The 19,518-nt window shown below is 38.0% G+C and overlaps 1 protein-coding gene across 15 annotated transcripts in view; it reads left to right on the top strand.

The window, feature by feature from the left end:
• The window catches only part of LOC150090662 (MAGUK scaffold protein DLG1-like), an 800,778-nt gene that overhangs the window by 568,278 nt on the left and 212,982 nt on the right, over window positions 1–19,518 (top strand). For 10 of the 15 annotated variants that reach the window (XR_016546888.1, XM_090372078.1, XM_090372070.1 and 7 more), the window contains one exon: window positions 15,527–15,613. The exons of the other annotated variants lie outside the window; for them this stretch is intronic. Coding sequence is in view for 9 of the 10 variants with exons in the window: in XM_090372078.1 (XP_090228204.1) it covers window positions 15,527–15,613 (87 nt within the window). In the remaining variant the exon portion in view is untranslated. The remainder of the gene's footprint in view (window positions 1–15,526; window positions 15,614–19,518) is intronic. 15 annotated transcript variants of the gene reach the window in all.

The raw sequence follows: 19,518 nt of genomic DNA, 5'->3' as shown, positions 1-19,518 counted from the left end.
TTCCATTTGGTTGTTTCTTGGGTTTGTTTCCATGGCATCACTGGTTTCTTATTGTTTTTCACATTCATTAATGACTGATAAATTTCTTATAATCTTGATTCCGATGTCTAAATTTGCAGATAATGTGAATTTAAAAGAATTTTAGCATACGAATATTTTGTGGCGCCACATTGCAAATAATTTAAACTTTGGCCATTTACATATTTTTTACATCAGTTATATAATTGTAGAAGAGCTTCTTTGAAGGCTGTTGTAACTTCTGCTTCACACCAAAATTGTCATCACTTTAATGAATTTTTTAGTTTGAGAAAAATAAATAAAAATCATACGGATCAAGGTCATGTAAGTGAGGAAAATGTTGCAAGACAGTTAGTGTTTGTCGAGGTATTCAAAAGTTATGGTGGCACGATGAGCAGGAACATTTTCATGGAGTAGTTTCCTATTTTTCCTTTCCCACAGATCGGTTGTTTTCTTTTTTACTACATCTCTCAAGTGCTTAATAATTTATAAGGACACAATCTTATTAATCGCATGACCTCCTCATATAAGGTCATAATTCATAATAATGAATTAATTCAATAAGGGTATAATGAATCACACACTTGTGTGACAAAAAAAAAAAAATTCTCACGTAACTCTCTGCCTTTGGACCACAATCCAAAAAAAAAAAACTGTCCGAATTTTTTCTTCTTCTTGGGAGACTTTTATTGAGGATTGCAGTTTTGTCTGTCGCTATTGTTTTATAAATCCTGGATCATGATCAGTTTTACATTCTGAAAGTAAACCCTTCTTTCTATCCGATCTCCTGTTGAAAACTTTAAAAAAAAGTTTCATAATCTTTTCGCTTTTAAAATTAAGATACATTATGGCTTGGCAATTACCATATGATATTCCATCTTGGGAGGTTGTCTTCCGTTCTTATCTGATGATCAGCCCGAAGAATGCCTCTAACATAGAAAACAAGTTCATCATTTGTTGACGTGAAAGGTCTTTACAACCGGCGTTATCCTCGGTGTTAACTCATCCACCTTTGAAGCACGTGTACTATTCAAATATCCCTCCTTTATAAAGCTTTCTCACCATGGTTTTAACAATCATTTCTATAAGCTCTGAGACCGAGGTTTTCAACAAAACTGAAAATTATATATATAATTATTTCCTTAATAACATTGACCTGGTGGGACCCTTCTCGTTGTCTATCAATAATAACACAAGTTGAACGGAAGAAATTTTAGTGACACTGCAGAAAATGGATCTTCTGTGACATGCATCGCATGATTTTATTAGTTCAAAGTAATTAATCTTGCAGCTTCTCTGCAGTTCTCTTACTTCCCAAGAGTTCTTCAGTAATACCTTTAAAGGCACTCCATGCTGTATGTCAGCAAGGCCACTGTCGACCCTCTTATTTGTGGAAGAGTAAAAAGTCCATAGAATAAGTCCAGTCCTACTTAACACAGTAGATGATCTTATGAAAAGTGCCGCTTTAAGAAAGCATAATTTTCCTAGGGAAAAGGCAGAAGTCTGCTAAATTTGAGAGGTACTTATTGGTAAACTGGAACACTTAGATAACAATAAATATGATGTATCAAATCTGAGTAACTTTGCCAGCAGGGACGAAGAGGTAATTATCCCATTGTATAAAACGGTAGTTAGGCCACATCTTGAATACCTCATACAGATTTGGAAACCTCATTTTATTAAGGACGTGATCTGTTAGAAAGGGTGTAGAAAAGAGCACACTTCTAAATTCTGACCAAGAAAAACTGATTCTCATTAAATTGCAGCTCCTGAAATCTAGTCATCTGACTTCGAAGTGTTTTATCGCTGATATAGGCGAATTAACAGCGCCGAAATGCAGCAGCACGCGCATTTGAGTTAACCGTTGTTCCAGTCCACGTTAAATATGGTTGAAGATCGTGTTCTTATGAAAACGATTAGCTGTAAACTCTCATGGTCAATGTGGTTGTGCTGGGGTATAAGCAGAGGATTTTTTGTTTGTTTTATAATTGAATTTAATTTTAAATTTAATTTAATTTGAGAAAGGGCGGTTGCAGAATAGATGTGCGAAATTGTCTTCAGAAAGAGAATTATTGATTATTGGAACCGACATCATAATTTAATACAAGTAAATTATAATTCAAATTGGAAAATAAATTAGAAATGTAGTAATTACTGAAAGACCGCATAATATCGAGTATGTTCCTCGTAATGACAAAAATAAACGATGCGAAATCGTATTAAATCGGGAATAATTATTTGCATATGACTCCATATTCAGTGAGAACCAGTGGGTGTTGTATATTTTCTCACTGTGCACTAGTACAGTGAGAAAAGTACACTAGTACTTTTCCTCCCCTCAAAAAACAGCACAGCCTGTTAATTTTAAGTCTGTGAAGGGTTCTCAATCATTTTAATTATATCTCAGATCTACAGCCAGTTATGCAGCTGCGATAGCATCATAAAATTTTAGTTTTTATTATTATTTATAATGTTATTATAAATACTAATAAGATTCTAGCTTCATACACTTAACGCACAGAGTAAAAGTAAACTGAAAGTTTTTCTGCTCTTCTACACATGCTTATGAAAACTGTAAATGGTTGTTCAGTTTCTTTAGTGGATTTAAATCAGTTCATTTTAATTGCATACTTTTCCTGTGTTTTCGCCATGTTGTTTCGTTCTAAGAATCAGATTGCGTTGTTCTTAAAAAATTGACGTGACAGAATATCATTAAGAATATTTTCCTCCTAAGACTACAAAAACATCCAAAAATATAGGATACTTTCGTTAGAGAAAATGTCTCCAGTGACTATTTTGCAATTTTATCACCTTTAGATTCCTGTATTGTTAAATACACTCCTTCAGATGTGGGGATCTGAATAAATTAAGGTAGCAAACTTATCATGCATATTTTGAATGATTTTAAGAATAATCTTTTTATATATATATAAAAGGTTATTTAATGAAAGTGTCGGTGACACTCCCTTCTTCCTCACTCTATTGGGTACAGAGAAGCGCAACGAGATTGGTGAAGGGAGCAAAAGGGTGCTCTTACCAAGGTGGGCTTCAGTTCTGCAAATTAGCGTCTGGAAACTAGGCACCTGCGAGGGTTCTCATTGCGGTATTTAAAGTTTTGAGTGGATTGAGCAAGTTCAGTGCTGATGGCATTCTTCCTCTTGCTCAGACTGCACCCATGAGGGGGCCTAAATTCAAATTGAGGAAGGTTGGTTGCAGGGTAGATGTGCGGAAGTTTGCCTTCAGCCAGCGAGTGATTGATTTGCAGAACAAATTTTCATCTATTGTGGAAGTGGGTAGTTTGAATAAATTCAAGGAAAAATTAAGCAAACTATTGGAGGGGATGGACAGGTGGTGTGGGAAGGTTTTTTTTGCTGATGATTTTTAAACTTTATTTCTTGTATCATTGCCACTACTAATACTGTGACAATCTGTTGCAGTTCAAATTTCTGTGCTGAGGTTGTTTACAAGGTCTCTTTGGCTTTAAAACATACGTAGAATTGAAAACACTAGCTATTGGGAATAAAAATACGAAGCCTCGTGTGATATTGTCAACTTTCTATCACAGATGAAATTGCCATCTTTTCAAAATCTTTGACTCGGAGACAATTTTGGATGAGGATGGGAAAAGTGAAAAGCAGTCCCGAATTTTTTTCACTTAAATTGCATTTTTATGATTACTTTGTAACTAGAAAAATAATTAAAATTTTGTTATATATATATAAACTATAAGGACTTCAATCCAAATGTACTTTCTCCAATTCTTGGCGAATTTCTCGAATAATGACATCATATATATCATTAAGGTAATTCTTCCTCCAGTAGAATCATATGGAATGTTTTGATTTATTCAATATTTTTAAAACATATGATAACCCGGACTGATTAACTTATTGAAAGGAATATTGCTGGGAGACACGGATTCTCTGAAATGTATTCAGAGAATACATTTCATGTATTCACCAAGGCGAGACACGGATTCTCTGAAATGTATTTTCTCTTCTCTTCTCTTCTCTTGAGATACACGGCTTGGTTAAAGATGTCTAATCTGGCAGTTTTTCCTCTTATTTTATTTCCCTCCCCTCATTGCGCGATGTTGGTCGATCTAGATTTTTTTCCCCCTGCATGGAACGTTCTTTTCACAAACACTAAAAACAGTACTGTCATCAGTGTTAAACTCTTTTCTCTGATTGGCCATCATGGTTCCATATGTTTAGCAGACTTTTTCATTTTGGAAATTTAAACCAAATCTTTAGGCTTTGTGAATTCTACAGTTCAGAAAGTTGTAAATATTCCAAAAAAAAACATAATAACGTTCAGTAATAACGAAAGCCAAACGGGAGGGGACAGCATAAGGCTTTCCCTAGGGCTCAGAAGTAACCTCAAGCTGTTTTACAAATAAAATTTTCTTCAATAATTGACGCATCTTCCCAGAAAAAAGCTATAAAAGCATTTGTTTAATAAAAAATATATTAAAATTATGCCTCACTTTTTTGTACCCTGTTTATGTATCTTCATTTTCTTATCATGGCTAGTACCCTCAAAGAAGGCCGAGGCTGAAAGTAGCTGAGCCTCTCTGAACCTCCAGGAGGACAGAATCTCAAAATCGAATTGAAATTTTATTTTTTCTAAAGCAGTCTACGGCCCAGAGACCCTTGCTTAAACCCAAAGAGGTAACTGCAGTCGCAAAATGAGGACTTTTTTTCTTTTGAGTGTCACAGAATGATAGGCATTGACATTTATATGTGGAACAATGTATCTAAACCGCGAATCTACGAACTTAGGAGTCTGCGATGTTCTTTGCCAAGAATTTTGAGGAGAGGTGGGTTGACGGTGAATGTGCACTTACTGTCAACTTGTTTTGGTTTCCTATCCTATTTCGTATTGCGCATCAACTGCATATTCCAATACTAATTATTCTAATAGTACAAAGTAAAGAATGTTTGTGCAACGTAAACACGAAACTGTAGGGCAAGTCATGTTAATGCTGATTTACCATTTCGCAGCTTGCTTAATCAACTAACAGATGCTCTGATAAGCCACACTCGCAAGCTTGTCAGAAGATTAATGCAGGAGAGGCAAATTAATTATCTAGTGAGGTTGCAGTAGTGCAGAAAAATTCGTTTCGCTACTGAAAGCATTTGAAGAACTAAATTCCATATCACTACCCGGTTAACTGCAGTTGGCTGCATAAATTTGATTCATTTATTTCCCACACCTGTCAGCTACAGTATTTCTTGTAACAGCTGTACGAGATAATAGGAGAGTTTTCATAACTTAGACTGATTAGTAGAAACTAATTTTTTTTTTTTTTTTTTTTGGAAATGTGCCTTCTTACATCAATAAAAAAAAAAAAAAAGGCAATCTCATCAGCCATGACAGATTGCTCTTCGAAACGGTGAAAGAAATCGGCTTTGATCGTTCACCTTTCTTACTAGGTCTGTATCCTCTGAAAGACTGATCGATGGCTTTTTAATTCATCGTCGGATCTGCGGTAATCCAGCACGATTAAAACGACTGGTGTTTCTTTCGGGATGTCTGGTAGACGGTGGTCTGTTTCAGCTTTCCTGCAGTCGCATGACTTAAAGGCTTCGCTGCTGAAATGTCTTGCATACGTTTGTTTAATGTACTGATGGATTATACACCAGTTTTCATATTTGGATGGAATTTCGTTTGCCCTTTGATTAGTTCAGAAATCGAATTTTGCATATTGTGTCACCGTTATACACACACTGGCCAAAAATAAAACGAACCTTTGTATTAAGACAGTCACAGACAGAAGAAATGCAAACTGGTAAGTAGGATGATAACTTGTTGCATCGTTAAGTATAAAGACTGCATAGGCTACTTGACTGGAGTTGTTTGTTTGTTATTTGGTTTTTAGGAGCATTAGCAACTAAGGCCATATTGCTCCGGGAGTATGCGGTGGTCATTCCCTTGACCTTTCCGCATCCTCTGTATTTGGTGGTGACAGGCTCGAACCCCGGTCTAATCAAGAAGCGTATGCTACTCACTGCTGCTCCTTCCCACCTGGCTACGGAGGCGCCTATTTTGACTGGAGTGATCTGAAGCCAGAATGAAGAAAACGCGTGATCTATCAGACCTTGAAAAAGGTCTTATCGTGGGCACATTTTTAGCAGGAGCCACGATTCAAGAAACGAAAGACCTAACTGGTCTTTCAAAGCATCCATCTCAAAGGTTTTTAATGACTAGAAAACAAGTGGGTCTTCGACGTCTCAAAGGCGTAAATGTAGCAGTAAAACAATACTTTAAGAGCGAAGCTGTCATGCTCTAAGTAGGATTTTACGGAAAATTAGGACTTCAGTGCGCAGCAGTTAACACCTGAATGCAATCAGGCCCAGGACTGCCCTGTTTCGGCCCGTACCATGCGCATGGAATTGAAGAAATTGGTTACTGTCAGTCGCTTGCGTATACGGAAGCCACTTGTTTCAGAGAACATCTGCTTGCACTGATGCCGAGAACGTGGATTTATTGGATGATTGTTTTCTGCAGCAGCATGTTCGAGAGGCATCCAGAGAGAGTAATACTCTTGATCTGGTTATCAGCAGTGATCATTCGTGTATTAAGAATTTGCAGATAAAGGAACCACTAGGTGGCAGTGATCACAGTGTACTGATGTGGGATTTACTTAAAGATTTAATTTCCATCAGGGGTAAAGGAAAGGGTTTTTGCTTCACTAAAGGTGAGTACAGTGGTGTCAGAAAGTTTTTAAATTCTGTACAGTGGGATCAACTGACGATGCTACAAACAGTAAATTCTAAGTGGGAAGCATTCAAGGAATTAATCGTGGAAGCTACTAAACATTTCGTACCTATTAAGAAATATTGTTCAAGGTTTAGGCCTAAATGGTTATCTAATGAACTAATGAGACTCGTAACAGAGAAGTAAAATGCATGGGATGCATATAAATTATCAAGCGACTCAGAAGCCTATGGCAGATATAAGCTAGTCTGTAATCAGGTCACAAAGGAGGTTAGGAAGGCGAAGGCAGATTACGAGAAATCCTTGGCAAAAGATGCTAAGAAAAACAGCAAGGATTTCTTTACTTATATAAACTGTAAAAGGAAGGGGATGAATCTGATTGGTCCACTTGACATCGATGGTTCGACTGTTGATGATCGTGCTCAGATAGCAAACAAACTGAATGAGTACTTTGCATCTCCATTCACCTATGAGGAATTCTTAAGTTTTGAAAGTGGCAGACGGTTATCAAATTGTAGCAGGATACTTAATGATTTGTAATAACTGAGAGCAAAGTGGAGGATAAATTGTTGAAGTTAAACATAAGAAAAGCACCTGGGGTGGTGGGATCTATCCAGTTATATTAAAGTAGGCGGCAAAGCAACTAAGCAAACCCTTAGCCATAATTATGAGAGCATCCTTGGACTCAGGGGAGATTCTCACCGAATGGAGATATGCAAATGTATCCCCAATTCACAAAGGGGGATCGAAGAGTGACAGGAGTAATTACAGACCAGTTAGTTTAACTTCTGTTCCGGGTAAAATAATGGAGTCACTGGTTAAAGATGCATTGCAGGGTCATCTAGACAAGACTGCAGCAATAATTCAGACACAGCATGGGGTTTGTTAAGGGAAAGTCTTGTCTGACAAATTTGATAGGATATTATGATGTGGTTACAAAGGAACTGGATGCAAAAAATAATTTTGATATCATATATTTGGATTTCAGGAAAGCTTTTGACACTGTTGCGCATGAAAGACTATTGTACAAATTGGAGAGAATGGTATTAAGGGTAAGTTGCTACAATGGATAAAAGGATGGTTAAGTGGAGAAGACAGAGGGTGGTAATCAGTGGGTGCTGCTCTTCGTGCACTAATGTTATTAGTTGAGTTTCACAGGGTTCGGTGTTGGGTGCACTGTTGTTTTGTATATTTATCAATGATATTGATGAAGGTATATCAGGCTTAATGTCGCAGTTTTCAGATGATACAAAGATTGGCAGAGTTGTTAATGACAGTAATGGCAGTGTGCTACTGCAACAGGATTTAGATAATTTGGGAAGATGGGCTAAGAAGTGGCAACTGAAGTTTAACCTTGACAAATGCAAAGTACTGCATATGGGTAGAAGTAACCCCAGAGAAACGTACCAACTGTGTGGTACTACACTTAAGGTGGTAGAAAATGAAAAAGACCTGGGAGTAATTGTGCAGTCAGATATGAAATTTTCTGATCAATGCAGACAGGCTGCCAGGGCAGGTCATGGGGTTTTGTCAATGATATATAGGAATTTTGCCAGCAGGGAAAAGGAGGTGATTGTCACTCTGTATAAGGCAATGGTCAGGCCACGCCTTGAGCACTGCGTACAGGTCTTGAGGCCTCATTTTAGGAAGGATGTAGATTTACCTGAGCGTGTACAGAGAAGGGCAACAAGATTGGTGAGGGGAGTGAAGGGATCCTCTTACCAAGAGAGGCTTAAGTTCTGCAAATTGCAGTGGCTGGAGACTAGGCACCTGCGCGGTGATCTGATTGAGGTGTATAAGGTCTTGAATGGGTTGAGTACGGTGAATTCTGATGGGATCCTTCCACTTGTTCAGATTACGAACCTAAGGGGGCATAAATTCAAATTAAGAAAGGACAGATGTAGAATAGATGTGCGGAAATTTGCCTTTAGCCAGCGGGTGGTTAATTGCTGGAACAAACTTCCATCTGTCGTTGTGGAAGTTGATAGGTTGAATAAATTTAAGGAGGAACTGGACAGGCATTTGGAGGGAATGGTGTTAATTTTTATTATTATTATTATTATTTTTTTTTTTTTTTTTGGCTGATGCTGCATAAGCTATCACGATAATGCTGCAGATATCACGATAATGCTGCAGCTCACCGCGCCAAAGCCTGCACCGAATATTTGACCACGACAGGACTGAAACTTCTCGAGCACCCTCCCTACAGACCAGACCTTGCTCCCTGCGACTTTGCACTGTTCCCGCATGTGAAAATGAAGCTAAAAGGGAGGCGGTTTTCCAGTGACGAGGACCTTCTACGGGCTTGGGACAACGAGTGTGCTTTACTCCCTAGTGAAACTTGGCAGAACTGGTTTAAAGATTGGTTTCGGAGGATGGAGAGGTGTATTGAATGTAGAGGAAATTACTTTGAAAAAATTAAATAAACAAAGCTGTATTGCAAAACTTTCCTAGTACCCTTTGTATATTACTTAATTGTTTAACTGTGCTCATTTCTGCGTTCATAATTTTAAAACAGTGGAGAGTATAAAAAATAAATATAAATAATTTATTTATTTTTTTAAGTAATAATTAAGTACAGTACTACGGTACTATACCATTTAGAGCCCATATGATAAAAGCCTGTGTGTATGTGTAAGCAAACACGCACCGTATCTAACAGACCATGAAAATCTAAAGTATTGAACTCTTCGTGCATATAGGAATGGGCACCTGGGTGTTAACTTTTTTAAACTCATTAATTAATAAAATTTTATCATTTATAATTAGTTCTCGGCTCGTTTATTCTCCTTTTACTGGATCTAAGTGTTTTTGTTGCCTTCTTTTTTCTTCTGTTTGTTGAACAAAAGTTCTTTTGAAAGAAGTGGTGGATTCTTTAACTGGAAACGGAAGGAGCGGACTGCTCCCAAAAAAAAAAAAAAAAAAAGCTTGAATTAACATCGTTCATTTAACTCTTAGAAAGAAATTAAAATAAAGAGCTCTTCAGAAAACAAGAATCGATTAAGACATTGAGAAACAAATTTTATCGGGAACAAATTTTGAGAAACAATTTTTTTTACAATCAAGCACAAAAAAAAGTGTTAAAAAGTTTAAAAAGTGTTTAAAAGTGTGCTTTTTTGACACCAGTTTATCTAAGGATACTAGAAATTTTTATTTCTTGTAATTTGTAGTCTACATATGTTCTGATGATAAATTTGAATTTAAAACATGAACGGCCCATTTTCAATATCTTATGTTTATGAATATTCAAAACAATTTCAGAAACCTTCTGAAGTCTATGGTAACGAACCTTACTTTCAGCATTCAGAAAAAAAAATTACTGTATACTGTTTGATTGTACAAAGGACAGAATTCAAGGGGTTCCTGGGCAACGCGACGCTGTCACCCCTCTCGCTAGTGGACGAACTCACCTATTGGCAGGTATATAGGTACACTGCATTCACGTAGACGGTAATTGGATATTAGCATGGATGAACGTCGTGAGTTAACCAACTTTGAAAGAGGGATGATAGTGGGTGCCCGATGCATGGGTCACTCTATCGCGGAGGCGGTACAGAAATTGCACTATCCCCGTTTGACAGTATCAAGAGTGTATCGGGAATACGCCATTTTCGGAATAAACATCTTATCATGGACAGCGCTGTTGGCGGAGAAAGGTGGTGGATGAACGTGGCCGTCGACGTTTGTCTCACATTGTTTCAGCCAACCGGAGAGCGACGGTAGCACAAATCAACACCGACTTAAACGAGGGAGGCGCCAGAAACGTCTCCATCAAGACCATCAGGCGATCATTAGCCGCAGTAGGTTATAGGAGCCGCCGACCCACTAGAGTTCCATTGCTAACACCACGACATAGGACTCTACCCCTCAACCGGACGAAAGAACATCGGTACTGGACCTTGGATGATTGGAGACGGGTTTCCTTTTCCAATGAGTTCCGTTCCAGTTATTTCGAGCGAACGGGAGGGTGCGTATTTGCTGGAAACTGCACGAAGCTATGCACCCGCCATGTCAACAAGGGACTGTTCAGGCAGGTGGACGGTCGGTAATGGTCTGGGGCGTGTTCGACTGGCACTCGCGTTGGGACCTCTGATACATCTAGACGCATCTCTGAACGGTCCAAGTTACATGTCCATCATTGCAGACCATCTGCATCTCTTCATGGTCATTGTGCGCCCACAGGGCAATGTACTCTTCCAGGAGGACAATGCGCCTCTCTGCAGAGTCATGGTAACTAGAACATGGTTCAAAGAGCACTCCGCTGATTTTACCACTAATGGAATGACCTCCCCGTTCACCGGACATGAACCCTGTGGAGCATGTTTGGGATGCTTTGGAAAGGTCCGTTCGAGCTTTGGATCTTCCACCCAGAAATGCGACGGAATTATGGACAGCAGTGCAGCAAGCATGGATGGAAATACCTGTGGAACGCTTTGGTGAACTAGTGGACTCTACAGCTCACCAAGCAGTTGACAGAAGGCATTTGTTTTATTGGCGTCAGTTTTGAAATCAGGGCAGCGGAGATCAAAGGATCGTTCGATTTTTATCCAGATTCACTGAAAAGATGCAATCACGGGAAAATTGAAATCGCCCAGGATTCTTAATATTGCGACAATGTTCCTGTCACAGCAGGGTTTTATATAGTATTCAGCAAAGAATTTTGAACATGAAACCGAAAGCATTGTTTGCAACCAGAATTTTTAAAATCACAGTTTGAATTTAGTTTGTAAAAGGTGACGGACAGTGTTTGAATTAGAAAACCTTAACAACAACTAACACTTGGATAACAAATGCAAGATTAAAGATATATTTTTTTATTAATTTCAAATGTGCTCGAACTTGTATTTTAAAACTTTGGCATACACTTGGCAGATTCACCACATTATTTAAATTTCAGTTCATTCCAGTTCATAAAGTGGGTGAATCCGCAAACTCTCTGCCAAACTTTTAATCTGGTTAGCCATATCTTAGCATAACTCTGTCATCTCACTGTTTTTCATGGCTGAGCCTATAACGAACTTGGCATATCTTTTTGACATCAGTGCTTTTCGTGACCGAGGTTATGATGAACTTGGCATCATTGTTTGAGCTCAAACGGTTCCACGGTGGAAGTTTTTACAAATTTTGCGAAATAACTTAGCTCTTCTTCTTTTGATGCCGTCTCCTATTGGAGTTTGGCGATCACCACGCTGTACTTCTCTCTGTGTTGGACGAGATGAAAAAGATCATCAGCTGATCTGCTAGTCCAGTACTAGCCATGGTGATTATTCTTGGGAAGTATAGTGCAGTAGTTTCCCCTTACTTTCTGCACGGCAGTACTTCATCTGTATCGGTTGGTTCGACTAGGCCTGAAGTAATCCGAAAACGAGCCGGAATATATATACAAATTTGTATATTATGGAATTAGTTTTGCACTATTTAATTATTATTTTTTAAATCTTCAGTGAGGTGGCGCTATCATCCCTCTTCCTTTCTCAATCTCTAGCTAATAATGTATAATATATTAATGTTTTTTGAATTTTCTTAAACATATTTTCATGGTGATTTTTATAAGCTTAATTCCAATAGGCAAACAATTAGCTGAAAGTTAGAACTAAGAACGTTCCAACTGTCAAATAACCACATGTTTGTTTGTTTTGTTTTTGTTTGGTTTTTAGGAGCATTAGCAACTAAGGCCATATTGCTCCGGGAAATGCGGTGGTCATTCCCTGATCTTTCCGTATTTGGTGGTGACGGGCTCGAACCCCGGTCTCATCAAGAAGCGTGTGCTACGCACTGCTGCTCCTTCCCACCTGGCTACGGAGGCGCCTTATATAACCACATGTATATAAGTTGTTGAATACAACCTGATATGGTGCAAAAACACTCAACCCTAACTACAATGCAACTTGTTAACAAGGTGATCGCTAAGAAAATCAAATTACTCTTCTTCTTAATATCATATTTTCAACATAAAATCCAGGAGCACATAGTAACCGCGTTAAGCTTAGACAGTGGCCAGTAGCGCCACTGTTTATTTATTTTTTTTTTTTACAAATTTTTGTTTTTTGTTTAGATATCAAATCTTTGCAGAGGTATTGTTTTGTAATACCGATGCTGTGAAAAACCCTACATGTCAATATAATTTTTTTTTAATGTTTTGGTGGCCATCTACCCCAATCTAAAAACAAACTATATTTTGTGAAGTCTCTACTTCTGTCAGAAAGAATTTATTGTGACAACAGTTTTACGGATTGTCATAAAACTGATTAACAGGAGGGGCATACTTAATTGTTTCCCAGATTGTTAACAAAAATAATTCTCGCTGTGTTGGTCTCTTCCGACAATTGGAGTTTGTCATTTTAATGATTATCAGATCTTTTTTCAGAGGTATTGTAGTACTGATGCTATGTAGTGGAGATTCTGTGAAAACTCCTTCAATATATATATATATATTTGGGGGGGGGGGAGACTATCTACCCCAAATCTAAAAACAAGCAGTAAATCTACTAAACGAAAGGGTCCTCTTACCTAGAAAGGCTTAAGTTTTGCATATTGCAGCGTATGGAGACTAGGCACCTGCGAGGTGATCTGATTGAGGTGTATAAGGCCTTGAGCCGACCGGGCTAGCCGAGTGGGTAAAGTACCTGCCCGGCAACCCAAAGGTCGCGGGTTCGATTCCCGCCTCGGGCTTGGATCAAAGTACTGCAAAAAAACCTTGGGAGGTGCAATATGGCCACAGAAGCCGATGCGCCAACAACTACCAAATCAAAAAAAAAAAAAAATAAGGCCTTGAATGGGTTGAGCAGGCTCAATTCTGATACGATTCTTCCTGAGATTACGAACCTGAGAGGGGCATGAATTCAAATTGAGGAAAGACAGTTGTAGAATAGATGTGCGGAAATTTGCCTTTAGCCAGCGGGTAGTTGACATAATATAAACAACTTCCACCTGTCGTTGATAGCTTAAAGAAATTCAAGGAGGAACTGGATAATTTTTTTTAGAGGGAATGGATGTGTGAAATGTGGTTTTTTTTTTTTTTTTTGCTGATGCTACATAAGCTTGCTTTCTTGCATCACATACCTCTACTGCTACTACTTGTCATGCCAGTTAATTTGATACCCTACATATCAATATTAAAATTTTTAATTTGGGGGGGGGGGGTTCCCATATAAAAACAAGCAGTACATTTTGAATCTACTCCTCAAACCTTTTAATGATACACCACATGTTAATATTAAATGTCAAGTCTATCTCTACTTCTATTGGAAAGGTGCATATTTTAAAATTTTGGAACCCCCAGGCACAGTCCATAGAAACTTGCCATAGTTCTGTTAATTTTTCCATTACCAGAAAAGGCTATCCTATAACTGTCCAAATTTCAAGTCTCTACCGTAATCAGAAATATGTTAGAATATTGATGAATGAGTCAGTCAGACAGCAAAAACTTTGAGGCTCTACAGGACAATCATCCCAGAGAAATGAAATTTGATACATTTTGTCTCAAGAGTCCAATCTTTTAGAAATCCAGGATTTTAATCTTCTGTCTTATTCATGTTTAGAGATAGAGAGGTGTGAAAACAGGTATTTTTTGGGAAGGTATTTTTTGAAGCGGACATGCACTTCATGTATTGTAAAGCCAACGGCAGTGCACTCGAGGTTGCACGTTTGTACCAAGAAGCATTTCCCTGCCGAAAGCAGCCCAACAGGCACACATTCATTAGGGTACATCAATGCCTTAGAGAACATAGCGCTTCGCGCATGGAGTACGAGCAGGTAGGCCCAGAAGCATAACACGTGATGTTGAGGAAAAGAACATCCTGTAACATGTAGCATCTTTAAAATCCTGTGGTGTTGAAACCAAAAATTAAAAATGTATTATCTTATGTTTAATAAAACCACCCTTAGCAAAGGATTCAAACTTTTTTCTAAACTAGTGCTCCCATGGTAAGTGGTGGATGGGTCTTAACAGAAAATGTGCATTATCGCGAAAACGGTTCATTCGCGGCCCGATGTTCACTGGAACTTTTTGCTTATTTTAGTTTGTACTTTTCACCTTTAAATTATTGACCATCTTTTTTGTAACACCCTGTGTGTGTGTGTATATATATATATATATATATACACACACACAAATAAAAAAATATATATATATATATATATATATATATATTTTTTTTTTTTTTTTCCAATTGAACAAAAAATGCTTCTGTGTACCTTTAAAATTATTCTTTCCAGTCCAGTTCGAAAACTAGTAATAACTTGAAACAGTGTAACATTAATAATGAAAAAAATATCTTATTGCATATCTGAAATATTAAAAAGATTTTATTGCATTAATTAAGATTTTTTTTTTTTTTTTTGCGGCATGATGTAACCAAGTGGTCATTGTAATTGCAAATGCACACGTTTGACTCCAACGTGTTTCGAGCGTACGTAACTGCTAAATTATTATTTATTCCCTTATATCATGGAATCCAGTACCACAGGCCCATTCTTCTTTATTACTGTATCTATTCCGTTGTGTAGGCAAACACGGCCTCACTCGAAGACAGCAGTGACCGTTGTTATTTCTGTTGGTTCAGAATTAGAAGAAAATTGCATAATTTTAAATATACAGTACATATTTGTCGATTGAATTAAAAGGAAACAGTTGAACTATATACATAAGTGATAAAGATTACCTTACCTTGCCTTGTAGGAAATATATTATTTACAGTAATGCTAAAAGCCATTTGTTCATTTCAACTTGAATTGTAGAGCTCATACATTAGACTGAGCTCTGAATTGTTATTTATGAAAAATTTAGGTCAGCATTCTCAGGCCGTGGAAGCAGTACGATCATTCTTCCGCTGTCCAAAAAGATGAATTCGAGTCTTCCTTTTCTCGCCTTGAGGTAATCGTTGTTCATAATTGTAGTAGTATTTGCACCATATTCGACAAAATATGTTTAGATATACAATAATAATTAAAAAAGGCAGTTAACTGCTTATGGCGATCAATAGACCAGCTCCACACTTTCAGTTGTAGGTGCAGTTTTTGTAGCAGCACAGATTCGTTCTCTTGATTACATTCATGCATAAGTGATTGGAATACAAACACATGCTGGAGTAACACAGGAGGATATTTATGTATCAAAATCAATTGTATGCTTTATTTCTTAGATAACTCTGCACTTCGTGAAATATAACAATTTTCATATACTAATTGCTGTCCTCTACCTGAAGGTTTGTGTGTTGGGGTCCATGACCAGTGGAAGGGAACGTTCATGGAACACTTGTAAATTCCTGATCTGTGCTGGAGTACACACAGAACATGTGTTTCAAGGAAGAATGCAGTCACATCGTGAAAAGTGAGATCCACCGTTTGGTGGTAGAAATAAACCGCTGATCCCGCTTGCGACACCAAATACGTGGTTTGGATTTCTTTTGGATATTAAAAAAAAAAAAAAAAAATCATGTTTGGAATTTCAGCAGAATTTTAGAAAAGAAAGATGTTTAAAAAAATTATCCGTGCTGTTTGTCCCAGTTCAGCGACATGATGGAATACTGTACTTATCATTCCTCCATGTTGATATGCCCAGCCGAATTTTTACAAGCCGGGGCCAGGCCTGACGCTCTTGGTTTTATTTTGGTGTTTCCTTCACCCAACGTCAATGCAAACGTTTATCATATTTAGCAGCCACAGGCTTAAACCCCGGTCCACTTAAAGAGCGTGTACCACTGCACTCTCGCTCATGACCTTTTGCGCCATAAAATCAAATCAAATCAAAGAAAATCAAACCAAATCTCGCTCATGACCACTCAGTACGTTGTAGCCGAAAAGAAAGATGTTTACACATGTAAAATTGTTATAAAGTTGATATTGACCGAGGCGATCTGATCGAGATATTACTGACTGCAAAATAAAGCTAAGTTAAAGAAATCAGACTGATTTTGATTGATCTTCAGTTCCATTAAAGTTGTTTAAATTTGTGGTTTTGATTTTGCGTTGTTGAAGGTGTGTTTGCCAATTTGCAGATTGTTCTGCAAATCATGTTAGCAGTTGCCATTTCAATTACCGTCTGCCGAGTATTGAGAAAGAGGATTTCGATAAAATTAGATTTCGTTAAAAATAAAATTAGATTTACTTGCAAAAATTCTAACATTTATAAAAATCGAAAGTATTATATATAATAACCTGCGTTGTTTCACAGTACTTTATCAAATGTATGCCACTATCAGTATTCAAGTAAAACTCCTTAGACAGGAGCGTTGAGGGAAGGATAGGAGGACTCGGACACCTGTGTAGTACCACACAGTTGGTACGTTTCTCTGGTACGCTAAGGGTGGTAGAAAATGAAAAAGACCTGGGAATAATTGTGCAGTCAGATATGAAGTTTTCTGAGCAATGCAGCCAGGCTGCCAGGGCAGGTCATGGGGTTTTGTCAATGATATATAGGAATTTTGCTAGCAGGGAAAAGGAGGTGATTATCCCTCTGTATAAGGCAATGGTCAGGCCACGCCTTGAGTACTGCGTATAGGTCTGGAGGCCTCATTTTAGGAAGGATGTAGATTTACTTGAGCGTGTACAGAGGAGGGCAACAAGATTGGTGAGGGGAATGAAGGGATCCTCTTACAAAGAGAGGTTTAAGTTCTGCAAATTGCAGTGGCTGGAGACTAGGCACCTGCGCGGTGAATCTGATTGAGGTATATAAGGCCTTGAATGGGTTGAGCACACTGAATTCTGATGGGATCCTTCCACTTGTTCAGATTACGAACCTAAGGGGGCATAAATTCAAATTAAGAAAAGATAGATGTAGATTAGATGTGCGGAAATTTGCCTTTAGCCAGCGGGTGGTTAATTGCTGGAACAAACTTCCATCTGTCGTTGTGGAAGTTGATAGGTTGAATAAATTTAAGGAGGAACTGGACAGGCATTTGGAGGGAATGGTGTGATTTTTTTTTTTTTTTTTAGGCTGATGCTGCATAAGCTCATGCACTTGCTTTCTTGCATCAAATGCCACTACTACTACTACCTCTGCACTTAGTGATAAAACGCAGGAAGCGCTTAAAAAGTTTACCTTTTTTAAGTCATATTTACTTCATAGTGTAGCGAATTTTTGTTAAATTTTCTTTTTTAATTTGCACTTATAATATCATTTTAAATGTGCTTTTATTTCTGAAATTTGGTGAAATACCCAAGAATAAATGGATAAAGACTGACGTTCCTCACTACTTCCCCCCTTATTTTTTGTTTGTTTCCGAGAAAAAAATTCTCAGACTACTTTTTCGAATACAGTAGTTTTTTTAACTTTTCTCAGATCACCGAGGTTTGCCTGTCACCATAGTGTGGACTATCATTTAGAGCCCATTGCTGCCTGAAGACTGTGATTAACTATTTCTCTTGCTGCCTGTTCGAAACAACTTTAGCCATTAGGCGCAAAGAAATGAAAGCCCAAGAAGTTGCCGTTGATCGGAAGTGGAACTTTCAGAAAATCAGTGTTGGTGCCGCATTAATTATTGCTGTTGACGAGAATAGGAAATAGCATTAAGTTTGCTCGAGATTCCGTTCAGCTTGTTCGTATAAATCGGCCGGCAGCTGTATGGGTGTCTGAGTCTGTGGTTGCATCTCTCCATATGTAACAGCCATCGCGATTAGCACGGACCATTTACTTCACAGCTGCGGTAAAGATAGTGACAAGATAAGGCCATTCATTCTTCAGATAGGTTTCTTGCAGCTTTTTTGGTATTATTATGATTGCTAACTTAGCATCCAGAAACGAGTGTTACTTCTTCCGATCCACATAAAATAACTCATTTCTGCTTTTCTCGCAGTATTAACAAGACCGGATTTACCGAAGCGCAATTGCTCTAAGGGTTTAAGGGAAATGGAGCAGTTCAGTTCAGTTACTGTTGGTCAGGGTCCTTGTTTCTAAGTCTTATCTTATCTTATTTTTAGGACATTTAAAATGTCTCCGCAGAACCTCAGACTAGCTAAATCTAGAATTTGGAATCAGAATAATCTGACGTGCCCCTATAAGCTCGTCGGCAGGCAGTATCGTAGCCAGGGTAGGTTATTGTTATTTGGTTTTTTAGGAGCATTAGCACCTAAGGCCATATTGCTCCGGGGATATGCGGTGGTCATTCCCTGACCTTTCCGCATCCTCCATATTTGGTGGATCACGGGCTCGAACTCCGGTCCGATCAAGAAGCGTATGTTATGCATGCACTGCTGCTCCTGCCCACCTGGCTACGGAGGCGCCGTTGCCAGGGTAGGGTCAGCAGGTACATTGTAACCCTTATCGCCGAAATCTGGTTTTGTGGCTCATATTTAAAAATGCGCCACAACAAATGGCTCCTTTTTTTTTTGTGAATTGCAGTTGGTACCTTTTTTGTGAATGTACCTGCTGACAAAAAATTCTGGCAGCACCACTATCGGCAGGAACAGAGATGAAGTAAGCCTGATGATAAATTAGGCTGTGGTTCTAAGACTTTTTTTTTCTCACTTACTACATACAGAGATTATGACTTTTTAACATTAGCATTTATTTTTAGTGCTTTTATTTTTAAGGCAATGGAAAAGTCGTGACTTATTAATAATGTATAAAATAAAATATAGCAATAAATAAAATCTATTTATTTGCAAAAAAAGTACAGTAAACCCCGCTATTCGCGGTATCTGTATTCGCGGTTTCGCGTATTCGCGATCGTCGATTTAATATAAAATAAAACCTAAAAAAATGTGAATTTTAAAGTGCCGTGAATATTTTTCGCCATAAAAAAAACATGGGCGTGGCTAAAATTATCTTTCCCGGTCAAA

Source organism: Mastigoproctus giganteus, chromosome 1 (assembly GCF_048544385.1).
Source record: "Mastigoproctus giganteus isolate SK-2022 chromosome 1, ASM4854438v1, whole genome shotgun sequence".
Lineage (NCBI taxonomy): Eukaryota > Metazoa > Arthropoda > Arachnida > Uropygi > Thelyphonidae > Mastigoproctus > Mastigoproctus giganteus.
Note: the sequence above shows the minus strand (reverse complement) of the source record. Positions and strands in the feature narration are given on the sequence as shown.